Source organism: Manis pentadactyla, chromosome 4, assembly GCF_030020395.1.
Source record: "Manis pentadactyla isolate mManPen7 chromosome 4, mManPen7.hap1, whole genome shotgun sequence".
NCBI lineage: Eukaryota > Metazoa > Chordata > Mammalia > Pholidota > Manidae > Manis > Manis pentadactyla.
The window spans coordinates 73,625,291-73,640,449 of record NC_080022.1 but is presented as its reverse complement, the minus strand read 5'-3'; the positions used below and the strand labels follow the sequence as shown (position 1 = coordinate 73,640,449).

At 36.9% G+C, this 15,159-nt stretch overlaps 1 protein-coding gene across 6 annotated transcripts in view; it reads left to right on the top strand.

Moving 5' to 3' along the window:
• Positions 1-5,535: 5,535 nt before the first annotated feature.
• Positions 5,536-15,159, top strand: part of ODF2L (outer dense fiber of sperm tails 2 like) — a 33,423-nt gene continuing 23,799 nt past the window's right edge. For 2 of the 6 annotated variants that reach the window (XM_036890308.2, XM_036890305.2), the window contains exons 1-3: positions 5,536-5,719; positions 12,561-12,733; positions 14,551-14,683. In XM_036890308.2, the coding sequence (XP_036746203.1) occupies positions 12,621-12,733; positions 14,551-14,683 (246 nt within the window). In that variant the 5' untranslated portion in view covers positions 5,536-5,719; positions 12,561-12,620. The other 4 variants (XM_036890307.2, XM_057500390.1, XM_057500391.1 and 1 more) reach the window with 4 other exon arrangements.

The following is a 15,159-nucleotide window of genomic DNA, read 5'->3' as shown; positions in this document are numbered from 1 at the left end:
GGGAATGGTAGAAATGAAGAATGACAAGATTGAGGAGTGGGTTTGCCATTTATAATTGCACTAAGATGCTTAAAGGAAATGTGATAAGCTCAGAGGTCCCATGATCTTCTGTGATTGCTGTAAGTGTATCTCTGTGGCTTTTGCTGGGTGATATATCCAAACTAAGTATAAATGCTCTGAAGAGCTGAATAACAAGGTAAGTTGAAAATAGGCTCACCAAATTTTTTATGTAAAAAATTAAGGCATTGATTGAAAATTGGATCTTGAGAATCATAATGGGGCTCTTTGGGTGTACTGGGTAATTCTGTCATCTGGATAGACAGACCCTACAGAACTCTTTGCTTTCTGAAGAACCTCCTTCTCTGTTATAGAGCTAGTCTTTTCTTTGAGAATTCTGAAGTAACTTCATCTAAGGGATTTACCTTGTGAGGAGTCCCTGATTTTCCTCATAATTCACTGTTATCACTTCTTTATACCTTTAAACCAGCACCATCCAGTAGAAATATAATGTGAAGTGCATATGTAATTTAAAATTTTCCAGTATCCACATTAAAAACAGTAAAAAGAAATGCTTTACATTTTAATATCTTTTTAACTCAACATATTCTAAATATTATCATTTCGACATGTAGTTAATATAAAAAATTAGGATATTTTACATTCTTTCTTCATATGCAAAATCAGGACATATTTTGCACTTACAACATATCTCATTTAAGATTAGTCCCATTTTAAAATGTTCAGTAGCCATAGGTGGCTAGTGGCTTCTGTATTCCCTGTATTGGACCAGGGTTTCTTAACATCAGCATTGTTGATGTTTGGGCTGAATACATTTTTTGTTGTGAGGGCTGTCCTGTGCGTTAGCAACATCCCTGCCTGTATCTAGTTGCCAGTAGTAGTTGATCTATAGTTAGGTCTCAATGTATTCCAGGGCACAAGTAAAAGGTGTGACCCAGGAGAAGGCTTTCATACTAAAAGATGTGCTAGATTTTGTTTATTTATATTGGCATAAAACTTATGTAGTATGACAATGACATCTAAGGGTGTTAGACCAGAGATGAAAGAATGCAATTTTTGATGAGATCAAAATTATCAATATGTATATACTTACCAGACGTCCTGGATTTATTGTGCTTAACTGAGCATCTTTAAGTGATTCTAAAAGTTTTCTCAGTTGTTTGAAATCTTAGTTCAAAGGTAGCCTGCACTAAATAAAGTTAAGATTCTAGAAATCTCTATATATTTTAGAGGATTGATTTAAAAGACTTACAGAAATACGACAGTTGAAACAGATATATCATGACCCAATCACCTCTCTCCAAATGTGTCTTGAGAGGTCCCAGAGCACTTTCTCTTCTTTAATGCATTGAGAAAATATTGGGAAGAAGAATGCCAGACTCCTTTGAAAGCACTGTAGTTGCTGTCCTTTAAGTCCAGGGATGAAATAAGGAGATGCTCACTTGATCTAATGGGATTTTAATTCCCTGATAGAAATAGTAAGATCTCAAAGTGGCAGAAGCCACATGACAACATGTAACCATCAGAGGTGAAGTAGCTGTGATTACTGAAATAGGCAGCAGGGCCAGTAATAGGCCGTTATAGATCAACCACTAACGGCAACTAGTTGATAGAGGCCAAGGATGCTGCTAACGCACATCTGCAGCTTCTGCTTGTGTTGCTTGGGATTAATCATAGTTGCTTGATGAGGAAGGATCTTTAGCAGTGCGTTTTTCTAGAATTGAAATGGATGGAAAGCCTACTAAAATCCTGCTTGATCTGTATAATGAAAAGTTGCTAGCTCTGATGAAGAGAGACCTGAACTTCATCACCTTAATAGAGATTTATGTCTTGGCATTGGCTTTAACTCATGGGTATTATAAGAGCAATTGGTAGCTCCTGAAACTGTCCTTTTCTAACAGAAGAGTAAGTCAAAAGCAATACAGCATTCCTACAGCAATTCTAGTGATTAGTGCCACCACCAAAGACTTGAAAGATGCAGAAGTGGTGATTCTCACCTCCCTCTCAGTGAACCTTCCATTTGGCCTTTGTAGAAGATACATGGGTCAACTAAAATGTTGATCCTGGTGTAGTTTTCTTATCAGATGAAATAGCTCCTAGAGTACAGATAAATAACTGGCAAATGCCTTTTACTCATCCTGGTATGTGTGGAACAATGGAAGTTGTTCACTTTCATCTGGAAGTGAGAAAATGTGAGAGAATGTATTTCTTTACATAAGGATTATGTTAATTCTTTAATTCTTTGCCATAACTTAGTATTCAGGGACCATCGTCATGAATGTCATCACATTATGGGACATCACTTTTATCTACTTCACTTATGATATTGTGCTGGGAGGACCTGATGATCAGGTAATAGCACATACCATAGATGCCTTGTGTAGTAAATTGTCTTTCCATAGATGCAATGTGACCTTGACCCTTTCTCATCAAAGGTGGAGTATTTTACTCTTCTTTGGTCTGACTGTGTGATATATTTTGGATAATAAAATGCAGCAGAAGGGATTCTGTACAACTTATGTAGCCTTAGATCTGCAGCTTCTGCCTGTATTGCTTGGGACACTCATTTGGATGTAGATTCCATGAAAAAAAGATCAAGATGGCCACATGTAGAGCCACATGGATAGAGTAGGAGAGGTCCTAGCCTTCTAACTGAGCCCACCAAGTCACCAGACTAGAGGGAAAGTCATCTTGAATGTTCCAGCCTCTGCAGCAGTCTGGTTACAACTTGATGAGATGAGAGATCCTGGCTTTGGCCATGTGGAGAGAAAAGCCACCCAGCTGAACCCTGTCTGAATTTCTGACCCACAGAATCATGAACAAATAAAATCATTGTTTTAAACCACTGAATTGGTTAAAGTAGCAAAAGAAAACCAAAACACACTGGAAAGAACAAAAGCAATTCAGAGAATGGGGGATAAACCCTATGAAAGTTCAGGGTTCTGTTATCTCAGCAAATTGTCCTGGGTCTAGTGGTCGGGGAAATATTAGGTTAACCCCTCAAAATGAAAGATCCCCCCTTGCATCCCCTTGGGTCATGGTGTTAACTAGGGTTACTCACACAGCTGCATTTAGCTGGAACATGACTGGCTCTTCAAAGTCAGTGGCTCACGTGCCTGGCACATCAGGTAGGTGGCTGGAACTGCTGGGATCTTACTGAATTTCGCTCTGTGGCAGGGTAATTGAATTTCTTATATGGCACCTGACTTCCAGTAGAGGAAAGCAGAACCTGCTAGGTGTCTTGAGGCCTAGGTCTGGACTCACTTTCACTACATTCTGTCATTCAATTTCAAAAGGAGGGAAATAGACTCCTTTTGTGATGTGTGTATAGGAGTGAGAAGAATTGTTTGGAGGCCATCTTTGGAAAGTTAACTACACCACCACACCATTTTTTTATTAAATTGCTTTTTTATTTTTCTAAGTACTATTTGTATTCATCAGGTATCTTTAACTTAGTATTTCATTGTTTGCTATTTTTTCATTATGGTATATATTTGTTGCTGCAAGGAAGGAAAACTCACTTACCATCCAACACTGTGTTGGTGCATCTTACAAAATCCTGCTGCATTTTGTATTCCAAAATATATCACACAGCCAGCCCAAATAAAAGTAAAATACTCCACCTTTTGATGAGAAAGTGTCAAGGTCACATTGCATCTATGGAAAGACAATTTACTACACAAGGCATCTACGGTATGTGCTATTGCCTGATCATCAGGTCCTTCCAGCACAATATCATAAATGAAGCAGATAAAAGTGATGTCCCATAAGGTGATAAAATTCATGACCATGGGCCCTGCATACTAAAGTATGGCAGAGAATTAGAGAATTAACATAGTCCTTATGGCAAGAAATACATTCTCTCACATTTTCTCACTTCCTGATGAAAGTGAACAGCTTCCATTGTTCCACACATATCAGGATGAGTAAAAGGCATTTGCCAGAGTTATTTATCTGTACTCTAGGAGCATCACTAATGAGTTCAGTTTACTAGACACTTGATGTTTTAAATGCTTTATATCAGAGGTCTGCATACTACATCCTGTGGGCCAACTCTATCCTGGTTCCTATATTTGTAAATCAAATTTTACTGAAACACAGTCCAGCCATGTGTTTATGTAGCCTGATTGCTTCTTTTATGCAACAATGGCAGAGTTAAATATCACAGAGACAGTACAACCCATAATATCTAAAATATTTACTGCATGGTCCTTTACAGAAAAAGTATGAAATTCTTCATGCATTGTTTCACAGGTGGTCAAATGCTTAATGATATTTGGAGGAAACTGGGGTTTTTGCTTGAGATAGAATGCATTATTTTTTCCCATTTAAATAATAATAGAATAAAGCATCTTTCTGTGTAAAAATTCACTATCCAACCAGAAATCAGGAATAGTCTTACCAGCCAATTCAGTTAAAATTTCCGTTTGAGAATCTAATGTAGTCATTTTGGCATTTTGTGAGTTTCCTCTTGAATGTCTAATAAAGGTAGTTATATCTAATGCCAAAGCAGTTTAATTAAAACAAGTACTTTTTTTCATGAGGAGCCTAATTTCTGTGTACAATTCTTTTTCTTAATAGTGTTAGTGCTGGAAAGCCTCGGAATTATGTTTCTTGCTCCAACTCCACAGGTCTCCCTTCTCTTTTTTAAGCAATGAGAAGACTGGCCCAGAAAAGTTAGTTGACTTGCAAAAAGTTCATGATTTATCAGCGACACTAGGTACTTAAATCCCAAGTCCCCAGTGCTTCTCGCATTTGCACATATGAAACAGTTATGTGTCACGAATGAACTTTTAACTCTCATCAACTTTTTGCTGGACAGCCAGTGCTGGAGAAAAAAAAAAAAGCACTGCCGGAATCATCAATGGAAAACATTCCTTGGTAAAAACAGTAATGAGGTACCCCATGGTTGATAGTTGCTCTATTTGTAAATTTGATATGATAATGTAAGATTTTTAACATGAACGTTAAGTTGATGCATTGGGTAAAGTTTACTTTCCAAATAAAATCTGGCCCTGGTTCAGAAGTGTGTAAACCGTAGCAGTTGGCTGTAGCACAAAGAATTTGAGACCTGAAAGGTGTATTGCAGATCATTACCCAGCTCTCATTTAACAGAAGAAAACAGAGGGCCAGGGAAGGATCTCAGCTGAACAATATCATACATTTAAAACGAGGTTTCTTCCGGTCGCTGTTGCCTTGACTTTTTCAAATCTCCCCTTTAAAAAGCAAAAGCGGGACACTTGCAGGCCAAGTGTCAGAAAATCCGGAATCTGTCAGACCTGTTTACCTTTCCGGCTCAGTTCAGTTTAAGATTTTTGGTAACTACATACAACTACGGCCCTTTTTGTATAATGAAAGGTTTATATTAAATAAAAAAAAAAACAAAGCCCCACGGGAGAAGCAAACCGCCTCTCCCGCATCCCGCCTCTCCCGTTCTCCAATAGCAACAGACGCTGGCGCTCGCTTCCCTGACGCAGCCACTGGCTGCCCGGCTGCCGCCAATGGGAGGGCGGGTGGCCGTTGCCACAGAAGCCGCTCGCTGGTTGCCAGCCCCGCTTTTGTCCCGCTTGCTCTTGGGCGGGCACTCTTCCAAGGCAGCAGTTCTAAGAATTCGCCTACTTTGCGCCTCGCATCTTTTCACCCACTGCCCTGCCTTCTGCATCCCGCTGACTCCCCGCCGATCCAGGGTAGGAGGGCACAGGTAAGCTTGCTGGGGTTTACACTAACGTTAGGGACCGTTTGCCTCGGCGACCCCGCGGGCTGACGTCACGGCGACGTACTGACGCAGAGGTGTGGCGTAGGCGCGCTTCCGGGAGGGAGAGGCATGGGCTTGCGTGGTCGCCCGGCTGTTTCCTCCAGCGGTCCTTGGGCATGTTGGGACTGCGGTAGTGGTTACCGGAGGTGAACTAGCCAGAGCTAGACCTCGGCCCACTTTTGTCCGTATCCCGCACTTCCCTCCGACCTACTGCCTGGGCTGAGAAAAAAGCAGCTAGGCTCCTCTTCTCAGGAATGGTGTGGTTCCTGGGACAGCAGGGTAGATTAGCCGAGGTGGGCTTGTCCTCTGGCCGGCCCGGCTCAGGCTTGTGGGCGTTTCGTTCCTAAATAGTGTTCTCTTACTCATTCTGCTGGCTTTTAAGCGCCCACCATAAATTATACCATCAGAGGTAGGCCCTGGAGCTTCTTGAGAATACTGGACGCTTCAGGAAATAATTCCTTCTCCAAGGTCCTTCTAGGTTCCAGGAAACCCCTTCAATGAAGTGTGTGGCCTTGAGCAGGTCTCAACGTTGCTGGCTTCAGTTTTCCTTATCTGTAAAATGGGAACAATAATCACTTTGGTGTGGTGGTAATAAAGAGATTAAGTCAGTCAGTGGCAGGTTTTCAGTATAGGTGGTCAGTTAAGTGGAATTTACTGAGAAAACCATAGACAGATTGAGGCTAGTGCTGGGGATAAAGTCTATGGCGGTCACAAGTTTCCCGATCACCTCACTTATAGTAGAACTTAAGATGTTTTGAATCAATGGAGTCCTGGAGTAGTTATAAGCACCACTTGGTTAGTTGTGGTTAAAGGAACAAACCATAGAAATCCTTTTTGCTTACCCTTCTAATCTTACAGTAGATGTATATTACGGTACAGTTTTTGTATCCCAAACACCCAAAGGTATGAGAAAATGGCTTTTTTATGTTGATGTTAATCGTTGTGCCTGGTCTGTACAAATGAATGGGAATCAAGGAGCTGCTTATAGCAGTGAGGTTGACATCTACCTCCTAGGCACAATTCTGTGGGAAGTTAATAATTGTTTTCCCTGCTACTCTGGCTTAGTAGTACTCAATTTATGAACTACCGTGAGTTATTTGTAGTAATTCTGCAAAGAATAGACCTGGAAGGAATTGTTTTGAAGAGTTGATTCTAGACAGATAATTCAATAATAGTGGCTGACTCAAGGTGATTTTTGTTTTTTAAGATGAAAATGTTTAAAGAGAAGACCTGGTAGGAAAGCAGCTTGAAAGAGTAGCCAAAGAGTCCTTAGGCAACAAAACCCCCACCTTTAAGTGCTTCTATTTTACACTGTTCAAACCTCACCACAGCTTTGGCTGGCAAAGATTATTCTCATTTTGTAGAAGAGAAAACCCAGGCCCACTGTGGCCAAGGATTGTCCCATGTCAGGTCGCTCAGAGGACTAAAAACTGGTAAGTCTAGTCCAGTATTCTTCCATTGCAGTATGTTGCCATGGGTGGGTCATCAAGGAATGGTTAAACTGTGCTAGTCTACCTGTACTCTGTTTGAAATAATACTTTCCAAAGATAGTCTTCAAAGTGGTCTAAGTTAATTTTGAAACTTAAAGGGATAAGCTGTCATGTTCTGGAATTTATATGTATATTAGTCCATCTAAATTGTCATGGGTAACTGAGGTGTTACATTTGATCACTTCTTTATGTACTGATCTCATGCTATTTTGGCATTGTAATTCTAACCCTTTAATTGTTTTTCATGTTTTTATCACCAATGGAAACAACTTTTTATTTCTTCAAAAATTTGGATAGGAAAAGAATGTTGGAATTTCATCTCTCTGGGACCCTAATAACCAGTTTCACTGCTTTTATTTTTCTGTCCTCCATTTGCCTAAATACCACTGGATTTATCTTTTAAAGATGCACTGCTGACTTGTCATTTCCTTGCTTAAAATTATTTAATGATCAAGCTCTTTAGCTTGGCATACAGCGACCACGTTCAGTGTATCAGTCTCATCTTTTGCCACTTACTCTTGCAAGACAGGTTCCCACATGGTAGCTTGCTCTTGCTGTTACTTTACCCTTTGTCTGGAATGCCTTTTTCTGTTTCCTTTTGCCAAACTCAGACTTGTTCTGCAGGATTCTACTGAGGTTCCACATCTTCTGGGATGTCTCCCAGGATTCTGCCAGTTGTTTCAGGTATCCTTCTCTATGTTCTCATGAGTCCCGTATATCATAGACTTAAGCACGCTTGATTTTAGTGGTCTGCTCACTCTCTGCTCTCCTTGTGGACGTTAAGGAGTCTTAAAAGCCCTTCACTAACTTCTCTTGTAAACGTTTGACTAGTGCCTAGAAGAGTGAGATCAGCATTCTTATGTCCACTTTGTGTTCCTTGCTGAAGATTTCATAGTAGATTTTTCACAAGCGATGTGCTTTTGTTTGAAGTCATTGGGAACTAGTTTTCCGAGAGTTAATGTATGGCAAAACAGATTGAAATCTGCAAGATTCATATGCTTTTCTCTTCAGAGATTAGATTTAAATAAATATTTGTCTGCAGCTGGTTAGTTTACTTAGAACCATCCAGATGCTAAGGAAGGCTGTAGACTGTGGTCTTTCTTTTCTCTGACCCTTGCCAGCCTCATGGTTCCTGAAGAACCATCCCTCAAATGCTTGTTGGTCAAAATGGAATATAGTTGAGTGAGTGTGGCTGGATCAGGATATACTATGACCAGGCCTAAAAAACGCATTAAATACATGCCTTTTTCTTAGCAGTGGAGGATTGGTAAAGTCATCTCTGTATAAGCAGTTCTTTCATTCTTTGTACATTAAATATAAAATTGCTAATCTTTAGGGATTTGATCATGAAATTCTATGCGGAATGTGTCCATTTCACCATTAACAAGTTGTACAAACTATAATTTATTTGTCAGTTGGCAGTATGTTCTATATAATTGAAAACAGTTTCTTGTAAAATACCTGCTTTTCTATACAGGAATATGTTCAGTTCACTAAAATGGTAGCATTTTTTATATAGGTAGGATTGTATTCTAAAGACTATTATTACATTGTTGTTCAGCACATGTTTTCAGTTATGCTACTGTCATAACACAGAAATAGTGGAGTACCTTAGAACTTCTGAACAATTTTTATCCTGCAAAATATTTCTAGCTTGTAAAAATATGATTGTCTTAATTTCTAGGAAATACCTGAGACTTGACTTACACACTTCTCTGCTTTGTGTTTGGAGAAATCAGTAATGAAGATAACATCTGAGAATGTTTAGTCATTCTAAAATCTCTATTTTTACAATGTGTTAATTTGTTTACTGTTAAGACAGTTACCTATGATAGGTGTTGAAGCAAAAAAATTTTATTTGGTGATAAAACCTCTAGAAAAACTATAAACAGCTGCCAGTAGCCCACAAAGCCATCCATATCCTCTTTTTTATTTTATTTATTTATTTATTTATTTTTTATTTTTATTTTTTATTGAAGGGTAGTTGACACACAGTATTACATTACATTAGTTTCAGGTGTACAACACAGTGATTCAACATTTATATACATGATAATTCTAGGTACCAGTTATCACCATACCAAGTTGTTACAATATTTTGACTATATACCTTATGCTATACATTACATCCCGGTTACTTATTTATTTTACAATTGGAAGTGTGTTTATATATATATATTTTTTTTTTGTGAGGGCATCTCTCATATTTATTGATCAAATAGTTGTTAACAACAATAAAATTCTGTATAGGGGGGTCAATACTCAATGCACAATCATTAATCCACCCCAAGCCTAATTTTCGTCAGTCTCCAATCTTCTGATGCATAACGAACAAGTTCTTACATGGAGTACAAATTCTTACATAGTGAATAAGTTACATGGTGAACAGTGCGAGGGCAGTCATCACAGAAGCTTTCGGTTTTGTTCATGCATTATGAACTATAAACAGTTCAAATATGAATATTCATTTGATTTTTAAACTTGATTTATATGTGGATACCACATTTCTCTCTTTATTATTATTATTTTTAATAAAATACTGAAGTGGTAGGTAGATACGAGATAAAGGTGGAAAACAGAGTTTAGTGTTGTAAGAGAGCAAATGTAGATGATCAGGTGTGTGCCTGTAGACTATGTGTTAATCCAAGCTAGACAAGGGCAATAAACATCCATGTATGCAGAAGATTTCTCTCAGAACATGAGGGGGGAGGTTCTAAGCCTCACCTCTGCTGCTCCCCATTTTCTCACCAGATGGCCCCCTGCGACTGTGCCTGTCTTAGGTTGTTCCTCCCTTGAGGAATCTTACCCGTCTCTGGCTAACCAGTCATCTTCCGGGGCCATACAGGGAAATGTTAAGTTGGTAAGTGAGAGAGAAGCCTTATTGTTTGAAAAGGTTAGCTTTTTACTTCTTTGCATATTTATGCCCTGTGGATTCTATGCCCAGCATTTGTCTTGCGGTGTCTTTACCACTTGGAAGAATTATGATACTCGGTAAATTCGACATGTGGCATGAGTTCTATTTAAAGGTTGTGATTAGGTAGGAAGAAGAAAAGCTATAGAAGTAGCAGGCAGAAGAAAACCTGGGAAGATTGATTATTTCTTTGACATATCTTCTTGTAGAGTAACTTCAGCATGGGTAGGTTTTAAACTACTAATTAAATTGTGCGCACACATTAACATAATAGGAATATAGTTACATAACCAACGCATACCTGTAATTACCAGCCATCTCCAGTGAAACCAAGAAAACCAGTTAGGCACCTTAGGCATTTGTGAAAACTTATCTATGATATGGTGGATATTGTCCAACTGAACTTGAACAGTCTGAGAGAAATCAGACAAATTAAAACAACCCATTCCTGGGGAATGTTCACATCCCATATGTTCTTTTAACAGTAAATAGTCTGTGGTTGTAAGATTTTGGAGTGCTACAATTTGCACTTCTCCTAATTCTTGTTTGAGTTCCAACAGTATAGATCCAGTCAAATTTGTTGTTTTACTGTATGCACAGGCCAGCTTAGATATCTCCTTCCTCATTCCCATGGCAAGTCCAGGAACTGGTGGGATGAGTGCATCTACACCTGTGGCAGTGCGTGGATCTTTGTTGGGGTTTTTTTTTTTTTCTGATCATCTTCTGTCATGAGTTTTCCCGAGGGTGCTGATGTTGGAAGTTCTTTTTCATATCGTATCTTAGTTCATTTTTGGGGTCATCCATATCCTCTTATATTGATTTTTAAACTTTTATTCCAAATATAGGAATCTTTTTTTTTTAATGATCCCAAAAAAGATGAAAAAAAGGGGTGAATAAGTAAAAGGAAGTCTTTATGCATTACATTCATTAATTGCTCTGTGACTTGAGTCCTCTCCTTTAATTATAGCTTAGTTTTTACAAGGCTTACAGGTGCAGAGGATTCAAATATAAATAAGACGTTCTTTCTTGAGATTCCAGTGTGCAGAAAAACAAATACTCCAAGAAGTGAATGGATGAAAGATGAATCCCAGTTCCTCTCTGAGTGGGGTGGCAATCACAAATTAGTAGATGATAGTTCTCTTTATTGCAGTGACTTACCCAGAGCATATTCTTCTGTACCCTTATGTTTGGGTTTTCATTTGATTTTGTGTATCTGTATGTTTTTAATTATTCTAGACCACAGACAGCTCAAATATTATTATGCTCTAGTACAAAGGTTGTGTGTTTGTAGCCTTCTAGTAAGTCATCTTAGACTATCTGTAGGTTATTCTGCAATTCCATTTGGGCATGAGTTGCTGTTATTTAAAAAATATGAACATTAAATTGACCTAGGACCTAAATATTTGTCTCTGTGGTATATAGAACCTTCATCAAAAATAGATAAAAGGCTTTTACAGACACTTTGGAAGGTTTTTGAATTGCTAACTAAATATTGTGAATAATTTTCAACCTATAGTATTAAAGTATTAAAAATTCCTGAACATATGTTTTATAATACTATATAAAAATGAGTTACAAAGAGGTAAATTATTTTTTAAAAAATGCAGAAGACTTTATAACATTGATTTTATGAAAGTATAAAATGAAGTCAGGGAGACGTATTACCATATGTTAGCATTGTGAAAACACAGTTTTAATGATTTCTAAAGCACTAACTCATTATTTAAAATAGAACAGCTTGGAAGAATTTCATAAATATTCACATTTAAAGAATGACATCTCCAAGTTTGAGTGAAAACTATTGGATTCTTTGGTAAAACACAGAAGTAATGTAATCTGTCTATTCATTATCACCAAAGACTATCCTAGGTTGAGCTGGGAATAGGAATAAATGAATTTAATTTGGAAAGGTCTGTTTTCAAAAGAATAACATCTTTTTTTGCAGCTGTTGTTGCCAGATACTTTCAAAAGCATGTTAAATTTCTGCTGTTTAAGGCATAAATAACATACATTTCCTACTGGATGGATCTAATGAAACAGGACCGTGCTTAGTCCATGGTTTTTATATCTGTTTTCTAGTCTGAGTGGATTAAGATTATTGTAATGCTTTAAGAACTAAACTAATAGAAATTTCTATATTCTTGTAGTTATTTAGAGAATAGTGGAAACTTTCAGAAACTGGGTATGGAAACTGGCAATTGCTCAATGGCTGTACCATGCAGTTATGATATTATTTTGAATTAGTATCCCAATGAATAAGAATTATAATTTAAGTTTTGACTGTGCAGTGTTATTGTTTTACGCATCTTCATGATTTTTAGCTAATAAGGTAATGACAGAAAAAAAGAATCTACTGAAATTATTTAATAATTAAAATATTTCTTAGTTTTCAGCTTATGTGGAGAAGTTACTGTGGAAGCCACCTATAAATCCATTTACTGAATTTATGGAAAAGCCTGCAAATGGTGGAAGTCATTCAGAAGAACCATTTCACCATTTTCAGAGCAGACCAGAAAGGGAACATTTGCCACAGCGTGACAGTGAATGTCATCTTAGCTGGTATTCTCAACAATTGTGGGGATATCTAAGTTTCTGATTTCAGGGTTTCATGTTTTGTCCATATTGTAAATGACTTAGATCAAATACGGTATTCTTTCAAGAATAACTTCTTCAATTTAGTAATGCATATAGTTGTTTAATCTGATTACAAATGTACTAATTTAGCAGAATTTGGCTAGTTTTTTAGTAACTTGATGGCTTCTATTAAGAATTTGTGAAGTATAAAGCTTCTTTCATGAAGGTAAATGAAAATATCAGTACTATGGAATATTGGAAATGTAGTTAATGAGTACTAATTCACTGTCATTTGGAATATTATTATATAACAAGTACCTGTCATATTTTGTCTCTTTGGAATGTATAATATACTTGTTATTTATATGACTCACTGCTGCTCAAAATGACAATCTTAAAATAACATTATTATCACTATGATAGTATAGTCCAGCTTCTTCTAGTTTAGCTTGTTATAAATGAGATGATATTTGGTCATATATAATAATTCTTGATTTTTCTTCCTAAGGTTTTTAATAATGGACAGTTGTTATTTAGAGCCACACTTTAGGCCCATCACTTTAGGTTAGTGGTGCTTAAGAACACTCTACATTTTGACATAGCCTCTAAGCTTCCATTAATTATTGATAAACCATTATGTTTTTTCCATAAAAAAAGAAAACTGTTGCCAATAAGAAAAAATGTAATGCTTTCTTGTCACTTAGAATTTTATTTCTAAATATTGAAAAGCTTCTTCAAGCTTAATTATACATCAACTTTTAATCCAAATAACTGTTTGTATAAAACTAAAATGTAAGTGTGGTCAGGTATTTTCAAAACTTCTTCATGCTCAAAGTCCAGCTCTTCTGAGTCACTTTTCATTTCAACGAATTTTGTCCTTGCTTTTAAGAGCATTGATGATAAAGCATTTCTTTGGACCATCTTAACTGAAATAAAGTGTAATTTTGCACTGGGCTCTTAATTATGCTATATAGTAAGCCTTCATTGGAGTTTTGATTCTGGGATGTCACTAAACATTCCTATTCACCAGCTGCCTCAACCCCTCTCTATGACCCTTAGTTCTTAGGGGTTAAAAAAGATCTGCACCCCATCTCTGAGATATTCTCCAAAGAATTGAATACTTATTCTGTAAGTTTTGGGCGTGTGCAGGAAAGCTCAAGACTACCTCCTGACAGGCAAAGATTGTAAGAAGTGTCCTGATTTCAGGATGTAAAAATTGTGTCCAAATATATATCTTACAGTGATACACAGTAATGTCTAAGTAAAACATAATCAAAAGGTAAATACTACCAGTTGTGTTTTGAATGAAAATGATATAAAGCCAAATGTGAAGAATGTGGAGAGGTTTAGTTTTTTGTGCTCCATTGTGTTTAGCCCATTCATTCTTCTGGAAGAGATTTTTTTGCGAAGAACAATAAGCTTCAAGAAAGAGTTTGTGAATAAGGCCTAGAAAAACATCTTTTTGGAGTAAGGGAGAAGAAAGGGAGGAAAAAAAAGTCAAACACATGCATCCAAATGATTTTGCAAACCAGAAAAGGGATGTTGAATAATTTGTCAGACAACACAGTGAATGAAACAGGGCTGTTGGTGGTATTTGTGTTTTACATATCTTAACATTTTAATAACTCTTTCTGTGTATAAGTGTAGTAAAAAATAAGGAAATACAGACAAAATTTCAACACTTACTGTTACATTTTGCAGAGCAATTTATGGAACTGTAGTAGTTAGGCTGTATGTGCACAAAAAGTAACTAGTTTAAGTGATAGATTAAACTTAAATTTTATTTGTGCCTATCTAATTAGTCAAAACCAGGACATTCTATATGGAAAGACTGAATTGGAAGCAACATTTAAGGAAGCTGAGGAGGCAACCAGTTCTATAGAGTTACTTATGCCATTATTTAAGGACACCGTTGAAAAGATTAATTTTGAAAATGTGAGTACTTAACTTGTGAACATCTAATAAAATGAAAAGTTTGCATAGTACTCAGAATGCATTAGCTGAGGACTTATATCTTTAAAGTACTTATACTCACATACTGGTATTTGATTTATCAGTGTTCTTTATTCCTGTGTCATTAATTGCAATTCTTTTCCTCAGAGATGATCTCAGACATGGACTTGATAAGAGGCTAAGCTAGAAACTATGCCTTGGTGCTTGACTTACCTGGAGTTGAGAGTCAACTTTTCTCAAGTGAATTTAAAACTAAAATATTCTGAGAGATGAAATATATCTGTTTTCTATAGTGTTTTATAGAATAGAAGTCTCTACTCTGAAATTTCAAACTAAAGTTTGAGTTAGGGAAAAATAGATTTTGTTCTATTAGTTTTTATTAAAATAAATGCCTGGAATACTTTAGGGTTTAAATCCTTATTTTGATTTCATTTTACTTTAATGTACTATGTAATAGA